The sequence below is a fragment of the Stegodyphus dumicola genome, chromosome 7 (assembly GCF_044657685.1).
Source record: "Stegodyphus dumicola isolate Sdum_Otavi_A_Nest chromosome 7, ASM4465768v1".
Taxonomy (NCBI): domain Eukaryota; kingdom Metazoa; phylum Arthropoda; class Arachnida; order Araneae; family Eresidae; genus Stegodyphus; species Stegodyphus dumicola.
Genome location: NC_140774.1, coordinates 25361705 through 25384770, shown reverse-complemented (window position 1 = coordinate 25384770; position 23066 = coordinate 25361705). Strand labels below are relative to the sequence as shown.

Below are 23066 nucleotides of genomic sequence, written 5' to 3'. Positions count from 1 at the left end.
TATTTAATTAAAAGGTAAGCAGGAAAGGTGAAAAAAGTGTGTGGGACATGAGAACCACACATTGCCAAATAATCTGAGAACAAATCTGCCAAATGATTTTGCAGGTATAGTCCTAACTATGATGTTCCATCTCAATTTGGATGAAGCACTCCTTGAGGGACAGATATGAGGTCTTCCAAACTTCTCTTACCACCAAACTATTCAAATGCACCTTTACTTTGCCATTACTTCATACAGACACTGTATATTTACATCGATGCATTCTCTGGTATTTGAATCTGGGCCTCATGATATAGCAGCCATCATCACTAATCATTATACTGACAGTGTCATAGTTAGAGTGGGCAGTCCACCCTGGGTGGCCTATTATTGAGAGAGGTATTTTTCACATGAAACATTATTTTATAGGGGTTAGTCATGTGGACTGTTGACACAGGTGAAGAACAACGAGATTCTGAATTCCATGTAGAATTAAATGGAGAAGAAAAAATGATTTTGCTATAGATGAAGTATACAAAGAATCACTATGAGATTTGAACTTGTTATACCTTTTTTATCCCTTAAAAACTTCTGATGGTAAACTATGTCTATCAACTCAAATATGATCACAGTAACATTAATAAGAAGAATTCCTTGTTAAGAGATAAGTATTTCAGCTTTTTTTCTGTTATTGGTAAGGAAAATAAAACAGGAGTGTGGAAGGACAGTCCTTTTGAATTTTTACAGTTCATTCTAAAATATGGTTTTTAAAACAAAGCTCCAAATATTGCAGTACTACTGCAAATTCTTCTTACAATTGGTGTAAGTGTTACTCCCTGTGAAAAGACTTGTCTCAATAAAAATTATTTAAGAAGTATTTACAAACTACAAATGCTTATTTTGCTTTTAAAATATATCTTGATAATACCTGCATAACATCAGATGGCAGACAGCTTCGTCGCTCAGATGGTATAGTGGTTAGGGGAGCTAATTGCAATAGCAAAGGGCCTGGGTTTGAAACCCAGAGAAGGAGTAGATGTAACTTGTCTGTCCCCTCATAGAAGGTAACAGTGGCCACCTATTAGGTACTTCCACATAAAATGGCCACCAATTCTGCCGTCAGGAGTGGCCAAAGCTGAAAAAAGGCAAGTGTCTGCCATTCGATTAAAAACAAGTAACATCAGTTGGAGAAATAAGATAGACCTCTAAACTGTCGTCGATGGTTTTGCTAACAAAAAAGGAAGCAGAATAATATGATTTTAGTTTATTTCCCTATATGCCATTTTGACACTTTTTAAAGTTATTTGCCTGTATATCCAAAGGGGTGACAATTTCAGAGACTGCCCCGGGTGGCAACTTCAAGGACCACCTCAGATGGCAAAATCTCTACTTACACTGCTATATACTGATTAATGCAGATAAAAGATAAGCAATAATATAATGCACAGAAAATATCAGGGTTACTTTTCAACTTTTAAGGAAGAAATACTTATAAAATAGCAGCCTATTGTTGCTGTTACCTGTCACAGGAAGCTATTTCTTTTTATACATTATAAGGTATTTCTCCCGCTTTCTTAACTTGCCTTCATGGTGTAGTGGTCTGCATGTTGGGTGCATATTCCAGAGGTCTGTGGTTCGATTCCCGGTGAAGGCATTGCTCATTTTTCAAGTCTCAAAAATAATAGTCAAAAATAACCTATTGTCTCTACACTGGCACCCGAACGAAAAAGGTGATGGATGATGATTCTACACACTCAGAATTTGGCGATTGGGCCCCCTAAAAGGGGGTATATAAGGTATTTCTCCCACCTTCTTAACGTGCCTTCATGGTATAGTGGTCTGCATGCTGGGCACGTATTCCAGAGATCTGCGGTATAAAATAACCTAAAGTCTCTACAACATGAAGTTTGTTTATCATAAAACAAGTGATTTTTTAGTGATATATGCATTCATGAATCTATCATTGATAAAACATAAAAATACTGTAATAATAAAAATTACAACAAAAAAAAAGTATATTTAAGGTAGTTTGATTAATGATTATATTGACTCGACAGAACTCTTAGAAAAGTCTATGCATGCTTTACAACTTTTGAAATGGCATGGCACCACATCAGTAATATATGCTATATAATAGAAAATGATAATGTGCTGTTGATTGAACATGCTTATCTCTCATGAATTAATTAGCAATATGTTAGCAGGTGTACTATAAACAAACATGTCAATGGATTGCATATTTCTTACCTAAATGTTCATATAATTGCTATGGTTCTATTATGTACCATTCAAAAGTTGTGGGGGGATATTCATAATTATGTAAAATCTTCTTCGTTTATTGATTATCTAAATTTCATATTTATTTATATTTTGCAACTAATTTCTAAGGATACCACTTTATTGGTATATCTTTTTGGACATTCTTCACTTTTGACTTTTGGTTTTGACTTTTACCCTTGCCTGCATGAATGACGAAACACGAATTGAATGATTGGAGATTTAGATTTGGAGGCAACTTCTCCTTGATAAGTCTGTCTCCTGCTTGCTCAACAGTCATTCACTTATGCATTTTTAAAAAAATTGTTTGGATTAATTCTAATTTGCTAAATTAGTTAATTTATTTTCATGGATTGATTTTGCACTTGATTTGCTTATGCTTCTGAATTTAAATGATATTGTAGATTAGTTCGAGAATTAATCTTTTAAATCTTTTATATGTTTACACATTTTTTAAAATAATTTTTTTAATTATTTTTTGGCTTTAAATTTGCTTTTTTTAATTTTGGCTTTAAATTTGCTTTTTTTACTTTTTTACTTTTATACGTGTTTGTTAAAATTTAAATTTAATTAGTTTAAATTTAAATTTCATTCCTTGCAGCAATGGTGCAAATAATTATTTAATTAAGTTTGTATTAAAATTTAATTAATTTATTTAATTAAATTCAATTTTTTCCTATGTGCATATATATATATATATTTTATAATCAAGCTAAAAGAGCTTGCAGGCTGCCTCAGAGTTTATGTGATTTTTTTCCCTAATGAACATTAATAAATTTATATATATATATATATTTGTCTTTTACTTGTTAGTAAATATAACTTTTTTATCAGCTTCCACTCTTCTCATGTTCGTCATGAACTTTTAGCTGAGTCAATGAAAGCAGGCACCCCTTTTGCTCTGTGGAATGGCCCAACAATAGTTGCATGGTTGGAAGTGAGAATCATTTATTTATTTTTCCTGTGCATATAAAACTATTAATTTTTACAAAATTTTAAATTCTATCCTGATTACTCAGATTTCCTATCCATGTATCTTGCAGTAATAATTGATGTAATTTAAACTAACCTAAAAAAATAATAATTTCTAGTAGATCCAATTTTTATAGAAAAATATTTGTTAAATCTCTCAAAATAAAATTAAGGCCCACCAGCAGCCTAACAGTAAAGTCGCTGAACACTGGTAGTTCGATCCTCTGTTCGAATCCTTGCAAACGGTTGGCTGCATGGGCGTTTTCGTGATTTTTCCATTGTGTAACACATATTACAAGCCAGTTAACCTTAGAAAGTCCTCCACAAAGGCATCTCTTCCCTTAGATAGCTCTTGAGTGCTTTGCTGTAATAAAATAAACCAAACCTCGCCTCAAAATTATGTGTTAATAAACTTTATTTAAATATTCTGAAGTGTAAATTTAAAACTGCACACATTATTTACTGGAAAATAAATATGAGAAAAAGTGAATAAGCTCATATAAACATCTTTATACTTTGCTATTTAATGAATATAAGGTTTTCATTTTAAGATATAAATAATAATAATAAAATTTTATTTTAAAATAAAGAATCTTTATTATTGAGATTTCAGATAAAACAATATTATTTTTAAATAAAAATTTAATAAAATTAATTATCATTTATTAACTTTAACAGATGTAAAATGAGAATATTACCAAATTATGTCAGAAATATTATACAAAATTTTGACAAGTTGAACTTATCCAAAATAAAAAGCTGAACAAACATGGATGCTTTTTTTTAAAGAATATTGACCAGAATATTATGTATAATATTCATGTAACATGTTTTCTATTTTATGTTCTCTACAGTTGTCTTTAGACAATATGGACAGAATATTCAGCTGCTAAAAACTCTCAGGCTTCTTAATTTCTATGTGTCTGTCCTGATAAAAAAAAAAATAATGAGTGATCAAGGATAAAATATTAAAAGCATTTTCATTCCATGATATAGTGTTTTTAAAAATTCTTATGAATTCTTGAAAAATTATTAATATATTAACAGACCTACAGTTATAGTTCTAAATTATATTTAAATGTAAGCATTTGAAATATGATGTTGGAGTTCTTATACATTGCATGAAGCTTAATTAATCTGTCTTTCATTCAGCTTTGGGTAGGTATGCCTGCCTGGTATGTTGCTGCTTGCAGAGCTAATGTTAAGAGTGGTGCTATTATGTCTGCATTATCTGATACTGAAATCCAGAGAGAAATTGGAATCAGCAATCCTCTACATCGCTTGAAACTGAGGCTTGCTATTCAAGAAATGGTTGCCCTGACTAGTCCATCTGCTCCGAAACCTTCCAGAACTGTAAGTAATATCAACACTTGAGGAAAATTTCATCTGTATGGGCGGGCAGTGCTTTAACTAGTTTTTCAAGTATTGTGTGCGAATGTATATTTGACTTATTAGTTTGACAATAATAATTAAACAAATATAATGAAATAGTTTTAATCTGCACTAGAATGAAATATTGTTAGCATATATTGATAAATAAATATCTATAATTATTTTTATTGTACTTTCGTAACTTTCATTTCACAAAAAGCATTGATTATATACTCTGAATTAATGCCTTTAATTCTGCATAATCTTTTACTTTTAGGACAGGACAGAAATAATGGGAAGACTGTGTAATCTTTCTTGTCTAACATGTGATTCTAAATAATTCTTAATTAATTTTAATTTACTATGAACAACTTTTATTACTGAAGTTTCAAATTTAAAATTTTGAATCTCATGTAAGAATTTTTACTTACCTTAATTTTTTTGAAATCTGCCACCTTGATCCTAAAGGCAACTCCTAGCAACTATTTACTTATTTTTTCCTTCAAGTCTTCACAGACAGTTCTCAGTTGTTTATACTCATAACACCAATTAATTTAAGGTAACAGAGTAGAAAAACAGCATAAATTTGCATTTCAAACAGTTATGTGCCATTTTATTTTCTTTACACAGTATTATGTATGTTTATATTTTTGTAATTATTCTTTTCATTTTATTAAAAGTCTGTTCTCCAGATCCATTGCTTCAACCAATTATTTTCTTCCAGAGAATTTTTTGGAGGTTTGTATCTAACAGTCCTTGTTTACCTTATGGTTCCATTGAATATTATACCAAAACCAAATATTTTAAATATTTTACAATTTTTCTTGTCACTTTTATTTCAAGGTCTTCACTATTCTGAGTTTCATTTTCATACACAAGACTAGTTATGGTATCGTACACAGAATATTTTTAATTTTGTAAAAGAGATGTTTATTACTTTTTATTTGAAATTACTTTGTAATTTAAGTTGTGGAATGAATTCAAATGCAAATGATATTAAAAAAGTATTAACAAACTATTTTTCAGTCATGTTAAGAGATTTGTTAGAAAGCGTTTATTGTTTGTTTTTCCCAATGATACATGAAAATAAAATAATAGATGTACTTTACATATTTTAGTTTCCTATTTGGCTATTTTTTCTAAGATTTAATCGAGTAATAAGGTTAAACTGAGGATTATACATATATATAATTTATTTTCTAATAGATTATTTAATATATCATTTACTTTGTCAAAAGAAATTAGAATCCTATTGAAATTATGTAACTCGTGTATTTTTTTAGATAATGTAACGAAAGCATACTGATTTATTTATGGACTACTTTTCCATTCTATTTAATTAGATTTTCCCACAGCATTACTTTTTTTTATTTGTAATAAGAATTGTAAATTTTGCATTTGCTTAAATTTTAACTTTTTGTAAATGTAAAATTGTGTTATCTCTGTATTTAAATATTTCTGTGCATTATTTTTTGCTTTTTATATGTATAATCACTCATTAATAATCTGATATGCTTATTATATTTTAATAATCAATATATAGTAATGTAATACTTTGTTCTGAACAATATATTATTATTTTATAATTAATAATAGGAGTAAAATCAGATCATATAAAAATAATTTTTCTTTTAATCTGTTTTAAACATTATACTGATTTTTTTTTAACATAATGCACTTTATTATGTTTCAGAGCTTAGCTTTTGGTGAAATGAATCATGAGTGGATGGGTAATGAATGGTTACCATCTTTAGGACTTCCGCAATATCGATCAACATTTATGGAATGTTTAGTTGATGCCAGAATGTTAGATCACTTAACAAAGAAAGATCTTCGAGTGCACCTGAAGATGGTAGATAACTTTCATAGGTATGTATAGCCTTCTTTGTTAGCCTTTTACATTTTTGGCACTTTTTGTTAAAAACATAAAGAGAGAATGTAATAGTTGATGCATACAACAGAAGAAAGGGAATAAAAGCAAAAGCATTTCAAAATGTTCAGTAAATTTCACATCAAAGGTTGCTGTATTAAATTTTTGACATTTAAAGTTTGATAGATATCTCTGATGAGCACTGAGTAATGCTAAAAAAATATGTGAATAATCATCCTTTATTTATTTATTGAAAGAAAAGCTGCACAATTTCTAATTTCAAAGGTACTTAGAATTTTAATCCGTTTCTGATTAATTTAAGGAAAGTTTATTTCCATGGTATGACCATCATTAACAAAAGTAGTCAAATGTTTTGAGGAAACAATTGAATATTAAAAATCTTTAAGATTCATAATCTAAATTCTTGTAGGGCTTAATTTTAAAGGCTCTAGGAGTATATTTTATAGTTACTTTTCTGTATTGTTATCTGTTTTTATATAATAATACTTATATTTAGTTTTATATAATCATATTCCCTTTACTTGCATCTGGAACACATTCTGTTAGATTGAAGTATTGTACAAGGTTTGAATCATAATGCACTATTTTAAACTGCTTGGCAACATCAATTCATCTTTATTATATATATATATATATATTTTTTTTTTTTTTTTTTTTTTTTTTAAGAACTTTTTTCTCTACCTGAAATTATCTTAGTGAACCTTCTCTAAGATGACTATACTCTTAGTCTCAGATTACCAGATTATCTTAGAGAAGGGAATTCAATACTGATGCTTATTTATGTTCTGAGAAATAACAGAGTAGTTGAAGAGTCATATAAATAGGAGATGTCAAACATCAATAGATTGTGCCAAAGATGAAATTAACATAATGCCATCTGTAGCAGAAAAAAAAACAATGGAAATCAAAAGGAAAAATAAAACTTAAAATATTAAAATTTTGAAAGCTTTGTAAGAGATTTAATTTGAAATTATGTCTGAATTGAAGTAGGAACTGAAGTTAACTGAATTAGGCATATTTTTGTGAATGCACAAGGTTTGAAAATATCTAACTCTTCAGCTGAATAAGTTTCTTTTTGGATGACTTTCAAAGTATTTAAGAGAGCAGTCATGATAAGTACTGAAGATTTTTTATTCTTTCTGATATAAGGTTCATATTCGTTAATGAGAAATTTCAATACTTCTACAATACTTCCTTAATCTCGCCAATATATTTTAAACTATACTGATAAGGAATGTTATAATTTACTTTAAGTAGTATTTAAAATATGATCTTAAAGGCCTAAACTATGATTATTAATAAATAAAATTTGGGCACTTTCTTATTATTACCACCTCAGCCAAGTTTATCAATAACCATCAACATAAACCATCTTTAAATGGTTGGCTGTTGTAACCATGATCATTTATAGTTTGCTGATGATGAGAATTTCAAGCAAACCATATATTAGCATATTTAGTTTTTTCATTATATATGCCAATAATTCACAGTCACTCATAATTCTTTAACTGTGAGGAGAGTCTCTGAGTATTCCACTTAATAAAGTATTTTCCTTTCTCAAAAAAGTGTTTAAAATGCTTGATTTACCAAGATTTCAGAAGGGCAGTATCTCTCTCTTTCCAAAAAAGGTTCATCTTACCTACATTTGAATATGTGAAAATGAAAGTATTAAATTAATGAAACTACATATCAATATATCAATGAAATCATTTGGAGTTTCAACATGAAAATGTGCAAGTAAAGGAAAAGCATATGTTTTGATAACTGGTTCAGTGGTTTCAGTATACTACTGTTTGTAACAAAGGAGCAATATATTTATATTTTATGGGCATAGGAACTGATACTGATTACGAGGTGGAATAGTTTTATGAGGGAGCTGTAATTTCTACATCTATTATGACATGCTAATAGCCCTGAAACAATTATAGATATAAAAAAATATGTTTGTATGAGGAAAAAACAAAGCCTGCAGAGTTCTTCGACAAAATTGAATATATGTCATGTTACACTGAGAAACTGATGGATTCTTTCTTGCTCAGATTCTCAACACAATGGCAACCATACCCATAAAAAAATAGATGATCTAAAAGCAATCTGTATCTAAAAAGGATTGATGATGTATTTAGACTGTTAACAAGTATTATAAAACGGAGAAACTGGAAAAAGGAGGTTAGAGATATTTTACTGTGAGCCACTAAGTTTCATTTTGTTGATCCAACAATAACATCTCATATGTAAAATGCTGAAAGAATGTGGTGCTCCACTAAGTTTTGGAATAAAAATCAGTGAGGCATGGTTTGCTATCATCATGAATCTTCCTTGTGCAGTTCATGTGGCAAAAGTCCTTTGGAAAAAAAAGGTTTCTAATGCTATATCAAAAACAGCTGTGGGAACAGAGCAAGTACAAAATATTATATGAGAAAAAAACATGAACTTGGGAATAATCCTGGCACCAATTTGGCATATAAAAACCAGAGGCCATAATAATTAGGAAGTATCAAAATTTTAGAACTGTTGAAAGTGAGCAAATAAGCTGAAAGTTGAATTTCTGGAGAATCCCAGCAAATTTTTAACTGAGAGTTAGGGGAATGAAATGACGAGATTACTATGATTGTTCTTAAATGGCTTCATGAATAGTTCAGGAAGAAAAGCCTCTATCAATCGTTTATCTCTAAAGAATTTTTGTTGGAGACGGCTGCTGCAGACAAACGATTACGTAACGACTGGATGAAGTCCACAGAAGGAGCGCCGCATTTCATTGGACTATTTATTATTATTATTATTTTTTTCTTTAAGAAAGCATATTTTTTATTCTTTTTCATTAAGCGGAAAAATTCTCTTTTCACTCGGTTATATGTATGCACTAGTTAGAGTAATATAACGTTTTCAGCTTGTGGGAGATATCCATATTAAAATCTTTATTAAATTTGTAACCTGCACGTTGTAGCCCTGAGAGTTGCAACATAGTAAATCTGGCGTAAAAAAAAAAATCTGAAAAGCTTTCAAATTTTATATTACGCCCAAAGGGTGTTTTTTAATGTTTTGTGTGTTACCTTTGTTTATTAAATATCATGTTCTTTGCACTTAAACCATAAAATTCAATTCAAGAGCAATATCATAAATATTTAAAAGAGCATATCTTTAGAATTTCCAATACACAGCCTTGGGCGCTGGAGATAAATGGCAACACTGTACGGAATTTTTTTTTCCCCCTCCTACAGTTTTGCCATTGCTCTCTTTGAAATTGTTTACTTTCTTAATCAAAAACTCATAAAGGCTTTATAAAATATGAAATAGATAATAAAACAAATTCCAAATTTGTGCTTCCAGATTTGGGTGGAGACTTACGTTATTCAAAATTTGATAGGTCTAGGTACTGTTGTTTTATCACATTGTGAAAAACATGCGTTTATGCAGATTCTTCATTATTTAATTTCTTTAAGTATAATACAGGGCTTTAATATTTGGTGGCAACAATTTAAAAAGTGATTTGCTGTTTATAGTGAATCAACTCAAAATGCCAAAACTAAATTAATAGCTCTCCTGGGCTAACACCTTTTGGGCTAAAAAAACATTATAAACATTGTAATAATAAACATAGTAATAAAATAGCCTTTTATGAAAAAGCAGAATATCAGGTCCTAACATAAGGATAAAGCCAAACAGAAAAAGATTTTTGCTAAAATTCAAACTATTATGAGTATTTAAAATATCAAGGAAAGGAAGAAAGTTAAGGAATTTGGTTTCAAATTTCAGTCAAAGGCCAGCATCAGTTACATTCATAACAGATAAAAAAAGTATTTGTCATATTCTTATTATTATCATTAAACAGTGCAAAAATGTCATCAAAAAAGCAAAACCAGGACAGAAAGAATTATTTTTTTTTTAAGTGGGGAAATAGCAGTTCTCAAAGAAAAAAATTATGTATTTTTCACTATAAATGTCATCTTGAATAAATGGATTTGCTTTTATATTTTTGTGTCTTATTATTAAGGTAGTGTGAATAGGAAATGTCACTTTTTTTCAATATGTGAATAGACATATTTTATGAACACTTAAAATTGAAGTTAAGAGATAACTAAAAAATAAATACCAGAACTCACCATCTGCAAGACTATATTCATCTCAGTGAAACTAAATGAATCACCAGAAACTATTTTTTTTTTCCCAACAATGTGATGCTACTTAATGATGCAATCTGAAAATATACTTTTAAAGAATCATAAATACTAATTTTTAGATTTTGCTTGTTAAACTGGCCAAAATTATTTTTGCATGTTTTTTTAACCAAACTTATAAATTATATGTTTAGTGTATGCACAGGATCTTAAGATACAATATGCACATTAAGTCCCTTGAACATTTATCTAAATTGTAAAAGTGAACCTTGACTTTTATGATTATAGTTTGCACTGAATGCTTTACTCTTCTAACTGTTGTCAAATTTTCACTTTTAACTTTTCCATTATTATTAATAATCCTACAATACTTTTATTAAAAGCTGTAATAGCTTCATTCATGGCAATATCTATAATAATTTTGAAACATATATGTACCTGCCAAACTATATGATTGCTATTGTATATCTTTGTGTAGGAATAATACATTTTATTTCCTGAAGGTATTAGGCGTAATTCAAATGCACCTTCCCCCTTTGCAAAACAGAAGAAAAGAGATACTTTCCACTGTAATTTGCAATCTCTTTTCTAATTACAGGACTAGTTTGCAATACGGTGTCAGTTGTTTAAAGAGGTTAAATTATGATAGGGAATCTTTAGAAGAAAGGCGGAAGATGACAGAAAGTGAAATTAAAGGTACAGTTTTTCTAAAACAATATTATAATTTGCTTTTATGTATTATAAATTTAAAATGCTATTTTATTCATGATACAGCTGATATTTTTTGGAATGAAAGTTTTCTGATATGTGATTATTCAAGAGTATTTCTGATATGTGATTATTCAAGATTATATTATGTATTTTATTATGCTACATATTGAATAAATGTTTATTAATAGAAATCCATAATTTAATTCTGCAATTAAGAAAGAGTTTTGTTTTCCTCTGTGTGTAGTCATATAATTTAGTCATTAATATACATCTCATACTAATTTATTCATGAATTTATATTCTCTAATTTTATTTATTGAGCTATTAGGCAATTAAGTTGTAATTTTTAATATGTTATCACTTAAAGAGAAATAATAGCAATAGGGTTAGTGTGTTACACATATAATAAAAGAAAAAGTCTGTCTTTTGTTCATGCTGCACATAAGCTAATAGAACCAGGGCTACAAAATTTGGTATATAGGTGCATCTATACAAGAGCCAGTGCACCTCAAAGCGATTTTTTTTTTTTTTCAAAATTCGAATCAGATTTTTTTTAAATTGTATTTTTTCAATTTTATCATATCATTATAAATAGTTTCATTGTTTAAGAAATGTGGTTTTGGCAACAGTTTTTCATTCAATTGTATACTGGCCTGTGACTGTTGAAAATCAGCACTGTTGCCATTTGGAAAAATGAGGGAGATAATTCTGTGCAGTTTTTAAATTTAATGTTTCTCTAGGATACTGGGCGATTGTTGAGAGAAGGCAATGGGAAATTGGTTAATTTATTTATTAGGATAATTAATATTTGTATTAAGGGATATTGCCTATTTCATTGTAATTTTGTTACATGTAAAAAAAATTTTTTTGGGGGGGGGTTGATGAAGTTGCCTTGCAGAGTAAAATTCTGCGCAGTTCTTAAATTTCACATTTGGTGTTCCCTTCAGGCATTTTTCGGGTACATTTAAAAGCCAGATGAAGGCTGGCCACATAGCTGCTAGTATATAATAAAATTTAAAGAAATTAAATTTTCTAAATTGGATTTTATTTTTATTAATTTTGTATCTCATTCTCTCTTTAGATGTTCTTGTTTGGTCAAATGATAGGGTTATAAAATGGGTCGATAGCATAGGACTCAAAGAGTTTTCCAACAATTTAATAGAATCGGGTGTTCATGGTGCTTTCATTGCTTTGGACGATAGTTTTGATCACAATGCAATGGCTTTAGCATTACAAATACCTACAACCAATACACAAGTAAGTGGAATATATTTTTGATGTTATATAGTTGTGTTTTGTATATATTTTCCCATCTTAGTTCTTTTGATATTATAAATATAATTCCCTTGTTTATAAAGTAAGGGTAGTCCACAATTAAGCCTGTAATGTAGGTCCAGTGACACTAATACGGAAAATGAATGGTTCATACTTAATTAGATAGTATTGAAAATGTCATTTACATAGGTATTTAATAATTAACTTTAAAAAAATGCTTTTAGCATGTAAGATAAAAAAATAAAGATAGAATACAATTTGTGCAGAAAATAAATTGCTGTTACATGGATATACAAATCAAAATTACATAATATAATTATTTATCCATATAAATTTATTTGTATAACACATGTATAAGTTTTGAAGAAAAGCTGTTTTAAGCATGTTATTCTAAAACCCTGCTATTTTCATGTGGCTTTAAGTCACTTTTATATAACATATGAAAGTGTGATGTGTCTAACAATGTCATATAACATAAAAATTAGTACAGCTTTTTCTTTGAAATCTAAAAAAAATAATATTGTTATTATTTTAAGTGAGTTATATATCATTAATTCCATTCATTATTTTATTCATCATGCAGCTTCCTAATCAATGTCTGAAGAAATTTTACAATTTTTTCCTGTCCTAAGCAAAATAAAATTTTAATTGAATTTTGAATATTAACTGAATATTGCTGATGAAAATATTTTTATATTTGAGATACATTTTGTAAGCAAACATTAGAGAATTTGAGAACATGCATTTATTTTATATTTATGTATATTAATGATGTATAAATAAATGCTCCATAATTTATTTTTATTTCTTGTATTTAATTTTTTATAGGTAGAACCAATTTAAAATTTTATTTAAATGCTTGAACTATTAAATTTTTTTATATTTATTATTGTTACAATTTTGTTTTGCAAAAAAGTAACTAGACTTTAAATCTTTACTTTGTGTTTCATGTGTCTTTTTCTATATAATATTGATAAAGGCTGCTAGACATTTCATGCACAGTTTTTAAAATATGCTGTTTGCTTTAGCCGAAGTTTTTTTCCCCCCCTCTTTAATTTAACTTTTTCTTTCGTTCCAGGCTAGGCAGTTATTAGAACAAGAGTTTAACAATTTACTACTTAAAGGAACTGATAGGAGGCCAGATGAAGTAAGTTTAATTTTCTATCCATTTTGGTATTGCTGTATGATTCCTTTAAGACAGTTCCAAAACTGTGTCATTGACAGTTAAGACAATTAAGACATAGGAATTGACAGTTAAGACATTTCCAAAACTGTGGTCCAAAACATTGTCTTTCTAAAAAAAGACAAAAAATAAAATTCAAATTAACTGCGTATATCAAATTACAGTTGAATATCTCAGAAACTGGAAATTTTATGTGCCAACTGCCGGTTAGTGTTTCTCCCAAAACAGACATTTTATTACCAGCTACCCTGCCTAGGGACTTCCGAATCTACGCTTAGCAACAAAAGAGAGATTTAAAGTGCAATGATTGTGATGTTTCTCGCAATTATTTGCTCGCTACACACCTGGCACTGTTGGGCTCATTCCCAATGAAAATGGAATGTAGTGAATTGTACAATTCACTACATTCCATTTTCATTGGGAATTTAAAAATTCTAATTTGGTTTGCTTCCACATAGCTACATGAGAAAGGGTTTTTGTCACCAAATCAAATAAAAACAAAGTATCAAAATCTTTATCTATGTGCTGATCTCAGGTTTTAATCTTACCAGCATGCATCGAAACATAGCATCACTGTGCAGGAATTGACAGCCTTATCTACCTCATTAGTTTATGAGTGGCAACATTTATTTAATCTTTATTTGCTAAAATTATCCTCCTTGCCTTGATTAAAAACAAATGCAAATTTTGTTCAATTTATTTAATACTGATATAAAATTAAATTAGTTTTTTACTAATTGTATTTTTAAAATATAAGCTACTGGTAATTGTTTTCAAAGGGTAAAAAAGATGGTCTGGAGAAAATTCTAATTTATAAAGTAGTCCCCAATTGAAAAAAGTTTGAGAAATCCTGCTTTATTTTGCAATTTCAGAAATCAAGATTATCTATGTGAGTTTTAGATAAGATTTAGATTTTAGATAAGATTTGTTTTTTGTTATGTGTATTAAAGTATGAGCATTAACAAATATAAAGTTTGAATGTATGTAGAAAATAAGTAATGCTCATACGACATATTTTTATAAAATATTAATAAATTATTGTATGTATGTAATTATTAATAATGTAAATAATTAATGCAATAATTATTAATAATATAAATAAAATAATAATTATTCTACTTAATTATTTTATTTATAATTCAATGAACAATATACATTTTTAATAATATTGTTTTTATTATTTTTTATTGATTAAAAAATTTCATGATGTATTATGTACTTAAAATTGTTATGAAATTTATCATATTTTTAAATGATTGTTAATTACATGATTATTGTGTAATGCAGTTATTTTTTATCATTTTTAGGCACATAAACATGCTGTTCATACTGTTGGGACACATCATAATGTACAAGGTGATCGCTTGGTATGATGCAAGAGCACATCTAAAAATGAATTTGTTAAAGTTGTTCCCTTGAATCAGTTTTTTAAAAAAATGTAGATTATATTCATATATGTAAAAAAAATTAAAGAGAACTTGTTGGACACACCATGTAAGATAGAAGCACATTTGTACAAATGCCTTCTTTTAAGTATGTGCAAGTTTTTTTTTTAATTTCAGACATAAAGAATAAGCATTCTTGTATGACTATAACTATTCCTAAGCCTCTTGAATTGAGGAATAGGAAACTTAAGAAATAACAAAGAAATTTTTATTGAAATTTTAGTCATATTTAAGATGTTACTTTTAATTTTTGCTAGAATCCATTATTGTATTTGTACTAAATTTTTATATTATTTGTTGGTGCTATGTTCTGTTGGTGGAAGAAGGGGAATAAACTATAAATGTTATGAATTACTGAGGAAATGTTATTTATTATGTGTGCAAAGCAGCAATAACTAATCTTTTATACAAGTTTTAAAGTACAGCATTGTGATGCAGATGTGTTATTAAAAATGTTTGAAAGAGAAGGATCAGACACACTTTTTGAAATGTAAAACCTGTTTATTATTTGTTGAAAATTAACCAAGTATGAAAAATGAACACATTTCAGGTAATATTTTATTTACATTTCATTTTTCATAGAAATAATAATACTTCTTAATGCTTTATATATATGCTCCCATGAAATTTTTAATTATTTTAAATTAATATTTTTTTAATTCAAACTTTATAATTAGTCTTTGATTTCTGGCAGCTAAAATCCAGAATTTATAAAAAAAGTATATATCAAAATTTACCTGAAAATTAGCTAATACTAATGAAAATAAGAAAGTGTTTTGTGCAAATTAATACTCTGCATATTCAGTAATTAGGGAAGTTAACATATATCCTGAATTTGAAACTTTTATTTTAGTATCTTTTAGATCATCTGACCTTCGATAACTCTTACAATCTCATTCATAAATAGGTATTTTAAATTTCTTATAAATTTAAATGAAAATAAAATTCTCAATCATATTAAACTTTATATCTTACGTTGTAACTTAACAAAAAATCGTGCATTGTATAGTAAACTGCATTAATGTTTTTTAGACTACTGAGAAATTAAATGTAACATAGTAAATTAAGTAAGAAAACATTTCATAAAGTTGTACAAAAAATGTAATAAATATTCACTATTTGTAAACTCATGATAGCTATTTTATTTATTAATAAATAAATAAATAAATAAATAAATAATAAAAAAACAGTTCAAAATAACCATTTTTATTTACTGAAGATGATTCAAATATAAAAACAAATATTTGAATATTTTTTGCTTCAGCAGTTTCCACAAGTTTACAGAAACAATTAGCAGGTGCCTGAGTAATAAACGTTCAAGTATATTTTAAAAATGCAAATGTGAAAGTCATTTAATTGATACTATATAGCTATACACTAAATGCTTGTGAAAATAAATCATAATTATATAAAGTAAATGTTTCTGAAGGTACACTGTTATAAACTCTGATGTGATAATTATTGTAACTTTTATATTAATTTTAAAAAAATGGAAAACTTTCACAATTTTGTCAGAACTCTATGAAATTAATAATTGAAAATATCCTATATAATTATTCTTTAAGATTTTACATATATACTGGTAATTTTCTATCCATGGGTGTTGCTTCTCATTGCATGTTTTATCATATAGAAATATATTACAAGTTGAGAAGTTCTGCTCATGGTCATCAGTGATAATGTCAATTGAATAAGAGTTCAAAAATAATGTATAAGGATGATAAATCTGAAAACATGGAGAACAGGTATACAAATTTTGTTTTAAAACCGATTTGAACATTATTAAGATTTGGACATAATGATTTGAACAGCATTATGAAGATAGCTTTAAAGTACAACATAAATGCTTCAGAAAAATAATCTGGGCTCTTATATTATCAAAAGAGTCCACAATAATATTCATAAGTCAAAAATTGTTAACAATTTCAACAAAATATTAAAGAATCATATTGTCATACTAAGTAAGTATCAATATGTATATTTGCTTGATGGAATTTCATTAAATAACATTTTGATTATGAGAATTAATTATTGACTATGAAACAATAGAATTTCTTAAGGCCATAATTCTATTTTATCAAAATAAAGTAGTAAAAAAAATATTTATCCAGGCTAATTTAACAGAAACTGTAATCTACCTGAAAGTAGTCTAATGATTAAATGCTTGCTGGCATATCTAATAGTTAAACATGATCAAGTTCTACAGTTAAGGTCTACCGGAAAGTTCTGTCCATTTTTTGAATCAAACAAAACACAAATTTTTCTTAGCATCAATAAACTTTATTAAAAAATATAATTGCCATTACTATTAATGACTTCTTGCCAGCATGAGGGCAATTTGTATATTCCATTTTTGAAAAATGTTTCATTTTTTGATGCGAAAAATTGAATAAGTGCTAGTTTGATATCTTCTTCATTTCTGAATTTTTTGTCCTTCAAAAAATTTTGTAACGACAAAAACAAGTGATAGTCGGAGGGTGCTAATTCTGGAGAATATGATGGATGTGACAGAATTTCCCAGCTTAGTTCTGCAATTTTTTGACGAGCCCCCAAAGCAGCATGTAGCCTGGCATTATCATGATGCAGTATGATGTCCTTCCTGTTGAACATCACCATTCTCTTTTTTTGGACTGCTGTCTTTAAATTATCCAGTTGCTGACAATATTACTCCGAATTGAGCTTTTCGTTCGGTTTTAAAAGCTCATAGTGTATTGGACCTCGAATGTCCCACCATATACACAACATTCTCTTATTCAGAGTCAAATTTAGTTTAGAGGTGGAAGGGCTAGGTTTTCCGGGTTCACAATATGCCCTTTTACTTACGATGTTTTCGTAGGTAATCCACTTTTCATCCCCAGTTATCATCCGGTTCAAGAAGGGCTTGATTTTGTTTCGAGCAAGCAGAGATGTGCATATGATGACTCAATCATCCAAATTCTTCTGACTTAATTCATGTGGCACCCATCTTGAATATTTCCATACCAATCCTATCTTCCGAATATGGTCCAAAATAGTTTGCTGAGCTGAATTAAGCCTCTCTGCGATCTTCGATGTTGTCAGAGAAAAAGATCTTGCTCTAACATGCTTTTAAGAACATCGTCATCAATCAAAGATGGTCTCCCAGAACGTGGCTTATCAGAAAGGTTGAAATCACCTGTTTCAAACTTTTGAACCACCTTCTGCATGTTCTATCAGAAACTGTACCTTCATTAAACACTTTCAATAAATTTCTACATGCTTCTGTATCATTTCTTCCTTGTTGAAATTCGTATAAAATACAGTGGCGTAAATGATCTTTATCAGTAGCCATGGCTACACTATCGCTTCACACTTAAGACTAATGTGAAGTTAGTTAATTTGCTACGTCAGTATATATAGGTTAAGTGATAAAAATAGAGAGCTGTACATGCGCCAAAATAAACATGTGCTTACGTGTCCAAAATTGTTGTCATAGAAACGGACAGAACTTTCCGGTAGACCTTATAATACTAATTTATTTGTTTGGTTGCTTTTTAATATATCTAGAAAAAATGTTTATTTTGAAATTTTTATATTTACCTCAAAATGTGTTTTATGCTGAATAGATTTTATAAGTGTATGTTTCATTACAAATAAAATACATACAGCAAATAATGAGCGTAATTTACAAAAATTAAACAAATAACACTTTAAGTATGTTTTAGAAAATGGGAGATTTTAGCCTTGTTTTTTGACTGTAGTATTCTTTATCTTTTTACGAAGCAGAAGCTGCATTATAAATGGGATATTTATGGATATTACTTATTGGTTTATTTTCACTTTTTAAATTAGTTTATTTATTTAATTATTATTTATAATCACAGGAAAATCTATAATGTTTCATTTCTGAGACATATTTATAATTTTTTATGTAATAAATTGTTTAAATTAAAAAATAGAAACTACCTTATTTTATGATAAATGATATGCACTTAAGGTAAAATGCAAATACATTACAGCAAAAAGCTAAGAAATGCATAAATTTGTTCTTAATATAGAATGTTATGAGATTCAGCTGAAAATGTGTTAATAATTTTATTCTGAAATTTTCTTTTTGTCTCTTGTGAAAACTATTTTATATTTTGAAATTATACATTTTATTAGGCTTTGCACTGAATTTTCTTCTAAATTAACTGAAAATAGACTTGATAAATATCCTTAACATATTCCATCTGCATGTAAATTATAAAAAATGTTTTTTAAATCTCTGTATTTAAATAAATATTGTGATAAATTTTGTAACAGATGGATTCTTCTTTTTTATAATTAATTACAATAGTGAAATTTTTAATTCTTTTTATAATGACATCAAATATAAAAGCATGTGAAATATTAAAAATACTTAAATAGTTAATTACAGCTCTAAATGCCTGTATTCAGTTTTTATTTTATTTATATGGTTAAAAAATTTTCATTCAACAAATAGAAGTCAAACTTAATTTTAATCTACACAAAAGAAAATTTTCTTATATTCTATCAACATCAGTAGTGAAACTTAAAATAATGAAATTTCAGTATCAATGTTTTTTTTAATATATTATAATAGTAATTTTATTTTTACTTAATATCATATGTGCAGTTGCACAAATTTATAGCCTTTCAGCATTAATTTCAATGAAAATGACTTGAAGCATTTTGTGAGAAGATACAGATTTTCCTTTGCTAGAAATAAAAATTTAAAGTTCAAATGCATCTATTATATGTTTATAGTTATTGGACATTTAGAAATTTTTAATAAATTGTTTAATGTTCAGCAATAAGGCATTTCAGTAGATACAATCTAAGTTTTAAAAGCATCACAGGAATTAATTACCTTAATACTGTTCTAAATTTTTATTCAGAATATAAAAGAGCTTGTTTTTATATTTTAAAAACAATTTTTCTCTTTCTGCTAACCTGTTTGCACACAAGATTCATCCAGATTATTTATAATGAATAATTTTTTATACAGTTATCATTCCTAATATTTACAATAAACATTTTATTCTTGTTCATGGTAAAATATTTTTAGTTTTTAAATACTTTCCAAATTTGATTGTGGGTGCTGATGTACAATTAAAGTAGTTATTAACTCAATCTGTGTAGCTGTAGTACAAAATCTTTCTTTTGAGAGCTATATGCAAATAGCAACTCAAAAGACAAGATATACATTCAGCTAGATGGGTCCAAGTTTACTGAGCAATTTTGTCTTTTTTTAATACTCTTTTTTGATAAAAGTTATTCTTAATGTGACAATATTTTTTGCCACACTGTTTTGGTACTTATGTACATCATTGTATGCATTTTGGAAAATGTTCTATTACATCAGATGAATGCATTTTGTCATTATGCCAATCCTGATTTTTTAGCACAAAAAGTACATCAATTCATAAGACATAGTAGCATTGTTTCTCATAACATAAATTGAAAACTTTGAAATAATTTTCATCACAAACCTGCGTTTTTTATTAAATTATTATTAATATTTGATTAGAACATCACTTTTTCTCATATAAAGATAAATAGTTTGTTAAACTACTGGTATATAATTATCTCTCGGTTACAGCATACGATTTTAAATGCTATAATTCTTAGCAGTCTTCTACGTGAAAATAGTTGAAAAATCAAATTACTGTTAGTCTTCCTAAAATACTGCAAAAGTAATTTTTAGTGAACATTCTACCATATTTTTACTTACCATATAAAATGTTAAAAACACCATAAACCATAATTTGAGCACTTATATTAAAAAGTAGAAAACTGTTGCAAAATATGAAATGGGGGAACATTATACTTAACTTTTAATTTATTTGTAATTCAGTGCAAAAATTGTAAATGCAGAAATCAGATGCAGCTTTGTTTCATTACATCATCTATTAGTGTATACTTTGCATCTTATATTATATTTTATTACCAAAAAGTTAACATTTCAGTGATGCAAAATACTTAATAAATACACAGCTGTAAAAAACTTACTACATTCTAAATTTCTTTTAAAATTGTTACAATTCAAAAATAGTAATGAAATAATAAACCATTTTATAATTACAATATGCCTGTAATGTCACTCAGCATATTATATAAACAAAAAAATTCCTCTCTTAATGAAAAAATATCTGTCAGCTTAATCTGCAAATCATTGAATTTTGCATGATTTTAAAAATACTTAAATTTTCTAAATTTTTTCATACAAACAAGGCTGTACCTGATTTTTCCCCCTTCATGTACATTACTTAATATTAGTTAATTATCATGAGAAATTAATGCCATTTTGGATATGAAAATTTCAGTATAAAATGTTTAGTTTTTGTATTTATAACAAAGAAGCTGCATATCATTTCTGCCTGTGATTTCCTATAGACAACTGAAAATGCTATGTAAAAATAATTAGATGTGATAACTTAGTTCTCTTTACTTTTTTTAAGGAAGAACAAATTATTTTGTTCTGCAATGTAATTTTTGAACAACTTCTAAGTACATAATTATTATGTATATTATTAGCAAATCAATTTTTATTCCAGAATTTCCATTTCAGATGTATATTTTGGCATTTAAGTCTTTTATATAGCATTTTTGGTTGTCTGAAAAATTGTATGAATATATTCATTTTAGGCTATAAAAAGTAAACATAGATGCCACACCTAACGAACTTTACTCTTTTGCCCTGTTAACATCAACTCTCATTTGTTGTGTAACATCACTGTATAAAACTCATGGCCTTGCAGGTCTTAAAAAAATGTCAAAGCTGTTCAAGTGATAGGTAGAAAGAAATATAGTATTTCTTAGTCTTGTGTTGTTTTTTTTACTATATCAACTATTCTACAAATCTGTAAAAATTTACATATTTCAAAAATAACTGATTTGAAACAGTAATGTTTCAGAAAGAATATTACAAAATAAAATCACAGTAATTTTAGTTACTCTTAAAATAGCATGAATCTAAACATTTCTGAAGATTTTAACAATTATAGAATTTAATATAATTGCATTAAAATATAATGATTATTTTATGTATAAGCCTAAAGGAGAAATTTAGTTTCTTAAGTGTACAAGCCAAAATTCCCCTTCATCATGTAATTAAGAATTCTGAAATTAAATGTATCAGTTCTTTTTCAAGTCTTTTCAACTACACATAAATTAATTTGTTTTGTCAATAATTAAAAATGAATTTTTATTTTATATGTTAAGTCAGAAAATATGTATCATGTTTTCACATTTCAATCCTTCAAATTAATCAGTTTTAATATTCTGAGGTTCTGTTTGCATTGCTTTTACAGGGTTCCTAATCTATATCTAATAAATATTAATAATATTAAATCCTGTAAGGCAAGATCAAGATTCCTTTATCAAAGTACATAAAGATTAAGCAAGAATTATACCTTTGAAATTCAAAGTTTTCGAAAAATTTGTGAAAGGTAAAATATCCAGTTTACAGAAAGTAAGTTTTATATGAAACATGAACACATCACACATGCATGTGGCATTATATCTGTACGAAAAGGTGCTCAAAATGACCACAGTGCACGCATATCAAGGCATGTTTGCATGTAGCATAGAATGGCTCACTGAACACATTAGCATGAAGTCATAAAAATTAATGCAACATGAACACAAGCAATTAAATGGGGTTTAATACATGAGTTCCTCTACATGGCCCTACAGAAAAAAAAAATCCAAAGGTTTCAAGTTTGACGATCATAATAGCCACATAGCCAAGCTGCAACATCTAATCCAGCAATCTGGGGATTCAGTATCTAATCAACCATGTACACAAGAGCTGAAATGTGCTACAGCTTCATCATGTTGGAACCACAGGTCATGTAATTCTGATAAGAGTACATCATAGA

At 27.8% G+C, this 23066-nt stretch overlaps 1 protein-coding gene across 4 annotated transcripts in view; it reads left to right on the top strand.

Annotated features, from left to right (window-relative positions):
- LOC118187783 (liprin-alpha-1-like) overlaps positions 1–22006 on the top strand; it is a 295871-nt gene extending 273865 nt beyond the window's left edge. For all 4 annotated transcript variants that reach the window (XM_085819989.1, XM_085819990.1, XM_085819988.1 and 1 more), the window contains exons 20-26: positions 3091–3193; positions 4381–4581; positions 6293–6468; positions 11207–11304; positions 12401–12576; positions 13673–13741; positions 15085–22006. In XM_085819989.1, the coding sequence (XP_085676115.1) occupies positions 3091–3193; positions 4381–4581; positions 6293–6468; positions 11207–11304; positions 12401–12576; positions 13673–13741; positions 15085–15150 (889 nt within the window). In that variant the 3' untranslated portion in view covers positions 15151–22006. The remainder of the gene's footprint in view (positions 1–3090; positions 3194–4380; positions 4582–6292; positions 6469–11206; positions 11305–12400; positions 12577–13672; positions 13742–15084) is intronic.
- Positions 22007–23066: the final 1060 nt, after the last annotated feature.